This window comes from Pocillopora damicornis, chromosome 13, assembly GCF_964200805.1.
Source record: "Pocillopora damicornis chromosome 13, jaPocDami1.2, whole genome shotgun sequence".
Lineage (NCBI taxonomy): Eukaryota > Metazoa > Cnidaria > Anthozoa > Scleractinia > Pocilloporidae > Pocillopora > Pocillopora damicornis.
The window spans coordinates 3,255,748-3,268,567 of record NC_142682.1 but is presented as its reverse complement, the minus strand read 5'-3'; the positions used below and the strand labels follow the sequence as shown (position 1 = coordinate 3,268,567).

The following is a 12,820-nucleotide window of genomic DNA, read 5'->3' as shown; positions in this document are numbered from 1 at the left end:
ATGTCGTTTACTTTTCTTTGTGTTCACTTTCATTCTTGTAACAATCAAAGCTCTCTTAATGAGCACTACCCATAAATTCTCCTGTTTCTGAAATTTTGTTACAAACTGTATTTCAAATTCAAGATTTAAGCCTGCTCCAGATGAGAGTTTTTTATTTCTTGTGGTACCCTTCCAAAAATTTTCCATTATATTAGGAGTGCCAGTTAAACGCTCCGCCTGCGCATAGACCCCTTCTCTGTTGATGCACAGGAGGCAACAAGCCACATCAATTTTGGTTCTGTTTCCACTGCTTCTTACACAAGTTTCTGAAACATACTTTCTTTTTTTTGTCATTTATCTGGATTCTAACCAGTTTAGAAGTAAGCAACTTGTCTGGGGACTAAATTGTTTAAGGGTAAAAAACAAAGTATTTTTATTTTATTTAGGCTTAAATTTACTTCAATTCATTACAATTTTGCCTAATATTACAAAAATATTGCCAAACCACTATTCTCACATACAGGAAAAAAAAATACAATTTACTTCATTGGAAGTGTTGATTTAGATTTTGCAGCCTTTAACCCTTTAACTCCCACAAGTGACCAAGAGAGAATTTCTCCTCACAATATCAGTACAATATCAACCAGATAAGCAATGAGAATAAAGAAACTTAATTGGGATAATCAGTTGATCCAATACTAAATTCTCTGAACTAAAATAAGAATGTTACTGTTGACAGTAAGGAGAATTATGAATTTGATCTGGGAGTTAAAAGGTTAACAATGATGTCCTGTACCAATTACTAAAGAGTAACATGCCACTTCATTTCCCTTGGAATACAACTTCAGCTTGGTAATCTTGAAGATAGAGAAATGACTTGTTTGGTACCAAGTATAACTTTTTCTTTTAAAATAAGTCCTTCTATAACTCTTAGAATTTGATATTTTATCCTATGTCAAATGAATGTTTTTTAATTGAATTAAGTACAACTTGCAACACTTTGGAAGCAAACTGATGCACTCACATCCTTGTAACCTGGCAAGCAAAGTCTTCTAGAATCGTCCTAGTTCTTAGACTTCCCTTTGCATTCTTCAATTTTTTTACACCTCAGTTTAGGAGATCAATGAAGACTCTGCCCACAGCCAACTTGACTAAAAATGTTGAAAAAATTTTCCTACATGATCACCACCTTTGAAAATTGACATGAATCTTCCTAAACTGTGATTAAAACAGTCTTTCTTAACATAACATTTCTAAGAATAAAAGTCACATCAAGTGGTCCAGTCAAATAATGCTCCATGGTAGGCTGAAAAAGGGGATAAGTTCCAGAAGAAACCAAAGTGCTACCCTGGTGTACTACTGGAAATTTGGTTTGATCAACTGAGTTGATTATGTAACTTAGCTATTGTTAAGAGTACCTAAAGCTGGCATTTTGAGTGTTGGCCCTGCATCAGAGCAAGAAAAAGCAAAATGAATGATGTCTCAGCTTAATGCTTAAGTGAAAATTGTTCTATACATCCTACTTGATTGATGAAAACAATGCTTTAAATTTTCCCCTTCTCGTTCTTAAAGACAATTTTACCCAGATAGATTTTTAGAGGTACTCTTTTGATTAAAAGAGAAACCAGAAAGAAACTTGCTTTCCTGGAAAAAAAACTACTCATATATTCCTTTTTTTAATCTCAAACAAGGACAAAAGTAAAAAAGATGTACGAATGACAAGATACGATTGGCAGTAAGTTACATAAAGTTAGGGGATGTTTTGTGGTTATTTAATAAACTAAGCAAATTTGCCTATTTAACAAACACTACATAACATCGCAGTTGATTCTTTGAGGAAAGCGAATGAATATGCAAGGGGTATTGGTAGCATGTACGACTTCTATTAACAATAATTAATTCTTGAAAGTTTTTATATTAATATAAGGAATTGTAAGTCGTAGATGCAGATGCAGATGAACTAATTCTTTCTACACTGAATAAGAAAGAGGATTTATTTTGAGCTCAAATAGTGGAATAAAGAAAGGTGTTATTTGTCACAAGAATGGGACAAACAAAAATCTGAGTCCAAAGCAGGAATTATATTCCAAGACCACCACATTCCCTGCTTAGTTGCTATCACTGAGCTGCAAAGCTCTATGTTATGAGATGGCCCATTACTACATCCATATGTTCAATCCCGAGTTCTGTGGAATGATTAGCTGAACAAAATGAGATTCTTTTGTCCTATGCACATGATAAAATAAGCAACATCTTTCCTTAACTTCTAAGTAATTTTTTATACCATTCCACAACAGATATAAACCCAATACTAACAGTAACTTAGTGGTTTTACACCTCTTAATGAAAGAGTATAGAATCTGGATCTTGATTTGCAAGCGTGGCTATGTGACGTAAAACATCCTTCTTTGTAATGATTCCCAATAAACGACTGGAAAAATAAAAGATGAGAAATAAAACTCATTGATTTAATAAGTTAATTTACTGGTACAATTGGTAAATAGCCTCACAGGGGTTTTGCGTCATTATAACTTGTATTGTATTATAACTTGTATTAAGAAGTGTACTAAGACTCTAAGGTCATGTGCTAGGCTGATTTCCCTAGGTAGTCAAATATTATGTGACTTTTCTCTGTAGCTAGAAGTTAACTTGTCTAGTAGTTTAACTTCAAGATAAAAGGCTGGGATCCCTGTGTTGTCATAATTTGTATTGGTCTGTAGCTTCTACCTGTTAATTCACATGCCAGACTAGGTTTGCTATGTTGTGTTACCATCACTTACCCATTATGTGTAATAAGTGTTTGCCTCAGCCCCACTCTACGAAACATCTCCACCACCGTTTCCATGGGCATAGCATCAGTTATCTGTATGGGGCTCTAAATTGCACCAAACAAGAGAATATAAAAATTGATACCTTTCTTTGACAGGCACATTGAGGTAATAAGACTGTGTTATATTATAATAAGATCTTCATTTTCCTACCTTATCAACAATATGCCGCAGACTCAGAGCAGTAGGCTGGCCAGGAGGGGGATACCTAGGAGGGTTTGGCAAGAAGTAGACTGGTGAAGCTGATACCACCTCTTCATCACGAGCCCGTGCATGACCTGTTAAAGAGTGGCAAAAACTTACTTACAACCCCATCTTTAGAAAATAAGAATGACCAGACAAACCAAAACTATTACAAAATTCTTGAACATAATCAGTTATCACAAGCCTGTTTTAAGCCCTAACAGGACAGTGTGTAATATACACACCATGCTTGTAATTGAACAGTGTAATAAGACAATTTATGTGTCTTGTCTGTGATATTGGGCAGTATGTACGAGGTGCATTCACTGTTGTCATGCATTCTGCCATGTCAACTATTTGGAAGTCAGAAATGGTTAGCTGCAATAAGGTTGTGATGCACACTTACCGATGGCAATGTTCAAATCTCTTCTTAGGACAAACCCTGCAAGTCTTTGTGATTCTCTATCCACAATAAGAGGAAATCCCTTGAAATCTGTTTCTTCAAGTAGTTGTTCTTGGGAGAAAAAGAAAACAAAAAGCAACATTTTTATTATACAGCAAAGCCATGTGTTCACTAACAATAATTATACTGACAGGTATCAAGCTTCAAATCTCAGCTTGAATTTTTATTCAGAACTCTTATTATTTATTCACCCTTTAATTTCTGAGAGCGACAAGGTTCTAATTTCTCTGTACAATTATCCCTTGAATCAAATGTTTAAGTCACAAGAATAAAGGAAATGATCAGCAATTAACAAAGCTCTTGATTGTTTTACAAATTCTCCTTATTAGAACCTTGGAAATGTATAGAGAACAGTATGGAGAATATGCATAATGTTAGGGTGTAAAGGGTTAACTAACTGTTGGTTAAGATGTCATTTATTATCAGGGTACATTTAGAAAGGCAAATTAAAACAACAGATATGCAGAATTTTAAATTACCTATATCACCAACAGTAAAACCGTCCTGTGTAATGCATGACAATGGTGGATCATTTTTCCTGCAGAAACAATCATGAAGTATTGACAATGACAGGGTGTGCATACCAGGGTTTAATACTCAACATGTGTTAAAACCCATTAGTAAAGGACAGATTAATCAACTCTATTGAAATGAGTTTATCAATGCCAAATTCTTCATCACTGAATGTAAAGCTGTGTGTACTACATTTAGCCTACTAATGCTGTAGACCTATGTGTTAATTACCTGGGCCTCATAACATCGGCTGCAAGAGTTGTGTGCGTGAATTCTTCTTTACTATCCAGAAATGGGTAACCATTGAGGTGAATATGACCATCGTAACTTTGGAACAAGTCAAGGGTCACTAAAGGTCAACATGTGTATACAATAGTCTATTTTATAGTTGTGTGCTTGGTTGTCAAGCCTTCTAACAGAAGTGAGGCTAAGGGTGGCCTTGTTATGACACAAACCTTGCTGCTTTCATACTGTAAATTGCCTTGTTATTATGCTAGCTAGATACTGGTCTCTATCACAACAAGGTCACCTTCAGCCTCACTCCAAATCAAAGGCTTGGCAACTAAGTACACAACTGTAAAATGGCCTATTAGACATAAAGCTCAAGACTAATGGTACTGTGACCAATCTAAGAATTAATTTGACATTATTTTCACTTCCTAATCTAGTTTCAAATGTATGATGAAATGGCAAAAAGACATATTAAATGGATGAAAAATAATGTATATTACATATAAATTAATTATGTATTACAATTAGTAAGAATAAATTTGTCTAAACTGCATTAATTTTAGCATTAAAAGAACCCGATTTGAAATATTCTGATCATAAGTGAGGTATTAGATCATGTTAGGAAATTTTAACACAGTGAAATTTGTGTAAAGCAAGTATAATTTTATACCCTTTAAACGCAATCAAAGTCACATCAGCCAGTAAGCTATAAAATGAGTCCAAAATTATTTTGTCATTTCAATATTTCTAGATCAGTTCAGTTTTGAACGCTCTATCAAGAATTGATCATTTCCATGGTTAAAATGAGGATACATTCCTTCCTTCACAAATGCATCACCAACCCATTTACTGGTCATAATGGCCACCATTAGTGGTACAATGTACACAAGTCCTCCTGTCAGCTCAAACATGATGACCACTAAGGAAACTGTAAGGAGATGAATAAAAGATGCACAAGTTGATTCTCCTACATACTCAATGAATCACTACTTTCCTCGAAGGGACACCTCCTCCAACCCTTAACACCCTAACATCAGTATGTATATTCTCCATGCTGTTCTCAATATATTTCCCAAGGTGCTGATAAGGAGAAATTCTGCTACAATCAAGAGCTTGTTTTGTTGGTGATCATTTCCTTTATTCTCATGACCTTCATGTGTGATTCGGGGAGACATTGTAAGGAGAAATTTGACACTAGTCTCTCTTAGGAGTTAAAGGGTTAAATGGAGATGTTTTCTTGTCTGAATGCTGAACACTAAACAGAGGTTTTGATGTACAAGTGAATGCTGACGCACCTGTCATCTTTGTGACCCCGCCCAGAACTGCCGCAGCTCCCACCATGGCATACAATCCAGGTGTTATACAAGATGCTATTGATTTACCACAAGATGACTTAAATATGTACCAGTGTGGATTGTGGCTATAAAAGAGAGAAAAGAGCTCACTTACAAAACTGTCATAATTCTGTGAATATGACAACAACCTTCACAGTAATGAACACTACTTGAACAATAGTTCAAAAAAAATTCACAAGCCTGAAAAAAATTCAGGCCTGTATGGGATTTGAAACCATGACCTCTGCGATACCAACATATTTTTTGTCAGAATTCTGGTTGCATTCACTGTAAAGACACTTGTTTTAACCAACAGGGAAATTAGCAAAGGAGAGAAAAAAGAAAAAGGCACAGCAATCTTTTGAAACTGTCATTAGTTTCACTTTAAAGGTTGCTTGAAAAAATAAGGGCTCTCATTATAAAAAATACTCAAAACTTGATATAACCATTTTACTCCCAGACCTAATTTATTAAGTAACTCTCAATTAATAATCGCCTAATTTCCTTTGTTTTTCTTTATTCTCTTGTCTGCTTGAGATTGTATTGATTTTGAGGGGGGAAATGCTGTCTTGGTCAAGAAGAGTTGAGAAAATAAGTCTTGACCTCGCAATTTATAAATTTAATCTAGATTTATTTAAGGATGAAACAAGCTCATATTGCTCTTCACAAGGTGTGACTTTTTTGGGCCAATCAATAATTCAAAGTTATCTATTAACAAAAATTAACTCACAAGGCAAGTTGCTCCATTCCAATACCAAGAACTCTTCCCATACAAGCTCCAATTGCCATGCTTGGAATAAACAACCCAGCTGGAACCTAAAAATACATTTACTCATTTTTATATATATTAATCATTAATCCCAATTTATGTTTTTACTTATGAAGTGTAAACATACCAAAGAAAAGTTAAACAGACAACAGGTAAATTGGTAGAAAAGCATGACACTGTTAGAAACCCTTATTCCTACTTGCCACCAGCTCTTTAAGAAGAATGAGTATCAGATATAAGAGACCCCTTGTGAGAAAAAAAAAATAAATTGGGAACATCTTTCTACAATGTTTATAAGAGGATTTTTGCATGAATTTAATTCACAAAAATGTGATTTGGCTTGAGTAGAAACTGGTCAAAAATATTGCCAGGACGAACCAAATTTATAATTAAGGAGTACAAAAAGAGAGCAGTAAAAAGGTAGGCTAATGTAAAACCCTACATACTGAAATGCAACTCCAGTTCACAGCATCTAATTGAAACTTCTCTTTTTTCAAGAGTTTGTTCATTCAAAGTGTACCTCTTGGTGACCTCCTCTCACCTTTATCCCAAATGTGAAGATTGTGATGATAATCTTGAAAACCATGGCTAAAATCAGCTGCCAAATGGCTTTATGGACACCAGACCCTGCTGCAGCTCCAGGCAAATTGGGATCATTGACATTCAATGTGACATTAACACTTTCATTAAGGTAGTCACTGATCATAAGAAATTAGAGTGAAAAAGGTCAGAAGTTCTTTCATAGTTATTACCAACTGGGCAGCAAACTGCCAAACATTGTAGAGATATGGCCACTTTTCCAAGATGGGACATGAAAAAATAATTGATACCTTGTTTCCATCTAATCTAGGGATATAATAATGGTCTTTCTAGAAATTCTGTTTTGAGGAGTTTTTGAGTCGAGGCAGTCAGGGTTCTAAGCTGATTCCTTCACTTTCTCATCTAGGCCTCCTAAGAGGGGCTATAATCAGCATCAAAATTAATTGAAGAGTCTTATTTAGGTGTAGAATAACACTCCTGTTTCTACCACACTTTAAATTATGACAACCTCCCCCAATTCCCCATTCAATGTTGCCTGTATGTAGCTTAAAGTTCAAGGAATCATGATATATCAATGTTGTCCAGAATCCCAGAAGTGATTAACATAAAACTTCTCCCTACAATATCCATACATTCTTCAGCAAACAGGTAATGAGAATATTCAAACTCATCAGGTAGAAGCTGCTATATTGATCTAGCATCAAGTTCTCGTAAATAATTTACAAGAAATTGTGTAGCAGCTACGGGGGAGAATTAACAATCAGATCTTGGGAGTTTAAGGGTTAACTTAACAAGGGCAAAATAGATCAAACCAAAGTAGTAGGGGATTAAAAAGGTCAATGTATCGACAATTTTGTTGCCAAATGTAGGTTGACTTGTAAAAAATCCTAGCATCCGGGGGAAAAAATGAAATCCAACTTGCTTACTACAGAAATTTTACACCAATTTACTTATTGTTTGTAGTGGCCTCATTAGTTTACATTCCCTGTATAAGAGACCCCCAAAGAAGTCAGCTCTAGTCAAGAGCAAAGCAGAAGAATGCACAAAAAATTCAAAATGTCTAAAATGAACAAGGTAGACAATGAGCTCTAACATTGTTGCTTGAAATACATAAAAATATGTTCAGCTTTACCATAGATCTGAAGAATCATCTGGACCACACTGACTGAACAGATGTTTGATGAGAACACTACTACTTTGCCTGAGGAAAAAAAATTTCAATCATATTAACATGTTGGTCAATAGTTTGCAATTTTCACAAGTTACCTATCATCTTCTAAAGATCAACTCTTTTTACTCAGAGTTAAAACAAAACAATGTTACACTCATTATCATGGGAATTTTACACACTGTAAATGATGAAGAGAAAACCAAGATCCTCACTAGTCTTTGTACTTGCTCTGACGAAGGGCTAACACTCAAAATGTCAGCTTTGAAAATCTCAATGGTGGCCAATTCACATTATCAACTCAGTTGATAATACCCGATTACCTTGTTATACTCTCCCACTGACACAGCACTAAGAGTTTCTTTAGAAACTTACCCCCTTTATTCATTTAACGTGAAATTCTTTAACCCTTTAACTCCCAAGATCTCATTAGCAATTCTCCTTACTGTCTGCCATACAATTCTTATAATGTTAGTTCAGAGAATTTAGCATTGGATCAACTAATTATCCGCTAATTGATATTTTACTATATTCTCATCTCTTCTATCCTTGATATTGTATTGATATTGTAAGGAGAAATTTTGTCTTGATCACTCATGGGAGTTAAAGGGTTAACATAACACAACTTGGAGCATTCTATCTACTCCCCCTGGACATGATCCTGGTCTGTTATGGGTTATTCATCCCCTTCCCTCCCTCCACAGACTCAGTCTAACTGATACCTAATATAAATATCTAATTCAAGGGAAAATCTAGTTTGAAAAATTGCCAATTGTTTAGATTTGAGGGATTTATTTTAGGTACTTTGAAATAAATTCTACCAAAAAAGAATCCCTTTTACCTGGAATATGGATTAGGGTAAGCTAACACTGCAGTAACAAGAGTCACAAGTAAAACCTGAAGGAAAACAGAAAAATGACAAAACTGAGTCATACATACATCTAAATCTATTTATAATAATTACCCCCTCAAGCAATTGTGAGGTTAGGCACAAAACTCTATATTCATCTAATAATGGCGTCAATCATTCTTTCATTTGATTACTAATTCTAGACAACAATATAATTTGGAATCCTCCTCCTGGAGACATTTAAACCCTTTGAAATATAAAAGCCATTCTCAGAGGGATTCCAACTTTATTGACAACAGCATTACAAGCAGTTTTTTGGATGTATCTCCTATTCTAAATTCCAAATCCATTCATCAAAAAGTGCAGGAATTATGTGGAATTTACCACTGACGAGATTTTGACACCATCTGGAAATATGGCTGGTCTCTTTGAACTAAAATCAGTTTTGTTTTAAGAAACATATCAGACTGTTGTTAACAAATGCAAGACAAACAAATCCACAAGAAAAATCAGACTGGTGAAAACTTTTAAGATTTTTTAAGATTTGAACAAATTGTACAAGTTTGGAATATGATACTCTTGCTTAATATATACTAAAACAGTGGATAGTATTGAAGATGCACTCTGATGGGCTACTCAAACTCCCAAAATCTTTTGCTCTTCACCTCCAAGTAAAGCATACAGGAGTAAATTGAATAAAATCTTTTTTTTTTGTGCTATACAACCTCACTTTTTTAGTACAAACTAAAACAACTCTTCACTTCAGTGTTGGTGGCTAGCAGTAGAAATTTACCAAGCCACAATGCAGCTCAGAAAATATCCAACACTTGCCACCTTCACTTCAGTGATGGTAGTTGTTAATTATTCCAATTTTCACAATATGGTAACAAAGAAATTAATGCAAAACTTACTTCTGTTATGGGATATTTCCCAAGTTTTGAAGTTTTTCTGACTTTACAATACCACAAGTTAGCTTTGATAAAGAAAGCACCTACCAATCCCTGGAGCATGAAAGGTAAATAAATAATAAATTTCAATCAAGGTTGCTTACCTAATACAAAGTATCTTGGCACATACTCCTCAGATTGATTTGCAAGTGCCTCGTTTTCAAAAGATCTCATTTAATTATTAATTATTTCCTCTAGCTGCTACTCATTTAATTTCTTTGTAAATTAGTTCTAGGAATTTGGTGTTTGATCAAAATAAAAACTTCTACTGGATAAGTCTGAGTATTTTCAACACCTGTTTGCTGGATACTGTATGTATATTGTAGGGAGAAGTTACAAGTCGGTCACCTCTGAGAGTTAAAGGGTTAAAGTCTTGTCAATATCCTACAAGTAAACCAGCTCTCAAGGGTTGAAACTAAATTATTTAGTTGCCACTTGATGCCCAAGTAAAAGGGTTTACTCTGATCTGGAATGGCCATGACCATAACAAAAAAAATGAACAAAATTTGACAGGCTAAAGGCTCACCCCAAGAGCACCCAAGAGTATGAATGGAACAAGTTCAAACAACTTCCAAGGGTTGTCATATTCCACATAGAACATAACTAAATGACCAGTTCCAAATGGATTCATGTACTTCAGTGTAAAGGCAGCAATCATGGCACAGAAGAAAGATCTCCATAACGTCTTCATCGGAAAATAATAACTGACCTACAATAAAGCAAGAAATAAAAGTGAATTTTTACTTGAAATTTGTTCTCTGAGTTGCAAGTTACAAAAGCTATCCTGCCTTTTAATGTCTTCAATGGAAGACAAAGTCACTTCATGCTTAACCAGCTGGACTCTGGGTTGTGAAGTCACCATTGGAACCATGACCAGGTGATTGTAGTGTGATTGAAGGCAGGACTTTTTATCTCCAGTGCCTCTCTCCACCCAGGAGTAAAAATTAGCAGTGGGAAGGTCTCAGTTAAACCTGGCAAAATACTGACCCAAGGGAGAGGGTGTGACTTACAATAGACAAGCAGCCCATCCAGGAGGAGTGGAAATACTCCAACTTGCTTTACACAAGAAAGCGTATCTGCAATAAGCTCTGGCAATGTGGAACACATGCTCAAGCAAAGATTCTATTTCAATATCTAAAACCTGGTTAAGAGGATTTGTCATTTGTAAGGTCTGGTTGTAACTAAGGTGTTCTAGCTGTCTATCTTTATGTGCCCCCTAATATTAGTTATAAATTATAGTAAAATTCAGCTCTTGAATTGTTACCTCTTCCAAACTGAACAGGACACCACCAATAGGGGCACCAAAAGCCACAGATACACCAGCTGCAGCAGCAGCTGACAGCAACTACAAAAAGGACAATGTAAAATTAATGATTTGCAAGAAAAAATTGGTTTGCTTTTGTTTCCTGAATCAGCTAAGGGATAAGACAAGGGGAAATCCTTGTGACATGAAGGAGAAGAAACAGATAAATCTGCTAATAAAAAAAACCAAGGAGCTTATTCGAAAGTGTTGTCAATATCACTATTTACATGTAAATTATTTCCACAGATGAAAACATTTCAACATTGCTGCTCCCTGTAGCTGCAAGACACTAGCCACACTTGAACCTTGAAATCAGAAATTTTGGCAAAAAAAATGCTCTGCAGCTCAGTTAAACTAAAGTATAAATGTTGACCATTTGATAATGACTGGCTGCTGATTTAATCCACAGGGGTAACTCAGAGTTTTCTTTACCTCACACTACAATGATCATACATGTAACCTCTTAATTCACTTTGCACTGGCTCAAAAACCTCAAGGTTTCACACGGTTCCTAACCATTCCTCTAGCCTCTAGGCTTCACTAATGATCAAACTGTGCTTTTCATAAGTGCATGTCAATAAAAAATAATTTTCTCAGTAATAACTCTTTTTGTAAGCAACAAGAGATCTTTTGTTGCTGTTAGTGCTGTTGTTGTTGTTGTTGTTGTTTTTTTTTTTTTTTTAGTTACTTGTGACCTCCAAAAGAAAAATAACAACAACAAAAACAAAAAAGCAGGAGAAGCAGACAAACCTCTCTTTTCTTAGCTTCATTCTTGTGATATTTGGTAAACACATAAGAGAAAAAGTTCCCACAACAACTTGCCACGTGGACAAGTGGGCCTTCTTTTCCTAAGCTTAATCCTGCTGCCACAGCAAGCATCATTGACAGTGACTTGATGATTAGTGTCCAGCGACCAAGGTAACCACGAATAATAAAACCACTTAAAATGGTCTTGATCTACAACCAAAAATAGAAATATTATTGAAAAGCTAACTATTAAGTGATTCACAGGAAATTAATAGTGGCCAAATTGTTACCAAATGCAACAATTCCTGCAAAGTCACCCAGAAAAGTATATATTTTCTTTGCATAAAACATAATTTGAAACAAGAAGTCAAAAATATTTGGTTTTCACATTTCTTGCTGAAGCCATGTCCATACTAGCTCCAGTACAAACTGTGAACCCAAAATATTTTGGACTTTTTGTTTCAAAATGCACTACATAAGTTAATAACATACTTGGAAAAATAATGTGCATATCATTGGTTGAAAACAAGAGCATTTTTCAGGTAACAAAAGTGCAAAGTTGGAACGTGAGTGCCGAGTTGTAACATGAGTGAGAATTAATAACATTATTTCTCATGCATTAAGAAGTAAACAAGCACTTGTAAACTATTCAAAGACTACAAATTGCACTCCCTCTATAGGCTTGTGCTATTTTGCTGTCTCTGAGAAATTAACTTGTACTTATTTATGCCAAATTACACTCAAAATCATGTTATTACCAATACAAAATCTAAAATTTAAAAAAGTAAAATGGCTGCAAAATATTTAAGATACTGACATATGGAAAATCAGTTTCAACATGCAAGTTCCAGTATAAAAATTGATTATTACTTAAAATTGATAGTACAAGTATATTACAGAAAAATCTATTTTGGGATAATTTTCAAGATCATCTGAACTGAAAGTAATCACATCAGAAATTATGA

General features: G+C 34.9%; 1 protein-coding gene across 1 annotated transcript in view; it reads right to left on the bottom strand.

The window, feature by feature from the left end:
• Positions 1-387: 387 nt before the first annotated feature.
• Positions 388-12,820, bottom strand: part of LOC113686498 (H(+)/Cl(-) exchange transporter 5) — a 14,032-nt gene continuing 1,599 nt past the window's right edge. Inside the window, exons 2-17 of the mRNA XM_027204124.2 lie at positions 11,859-12,065; positions 11,070-11,150; positions 10,332-10,514; positions 9,770-9,859; positions 8,850-8,905; positions 7,973-8,041; positions 6,842-6,998; positions 6,262-6,347; positions 5,493-5,617; positions 5,011-5,125; positions 4,198-4,293; positions 3,933-3,991; positions 3,397-3,504; positions 2,961-3,085; positions 2,760-2,854; positions 388-2,410 (exon numbers count right to left, since the gene is read on the bottom strand). Of these exons, the coding sequence (XP_027059925.2) occupies positions 2,320-2,410; positions 2,760-2,854; positions 2,961-3,085; positions 3,397-3,504; positions 3,933-3,991; positions 4,198-4,293; positions 5,011-5,125; positions 5,493-5,617; positions 6,262-6,347; positions 6,842-6,998; positions 7,973-8,041; positions 8,850-8,905; positions 9,770-9,859; positions 10,332-10,514; positions 11,070-11,150; positions 11,859-12,065 (1,743 nt within the window). The 3' untranslated portion in view covers positions 388-2,319. The remainder of the gene's footprint in view (positions 2,411-2,759; positions 2,855-2,960; positions 3,086-3,396; positions 3,505-3,932; positions 3,992-4,197; positions 4,294-5,010; positions 5,126-5,492; positions 5,618-6,261; positions 6,348-6,841; positions 6,999-7,972; positions 8,042-8,849; positions 8,906-9,769; positions 9,860-10,331; positions 10,515-11,069; positions 11,151-11,858; positions 12,066-12,820) is intronic.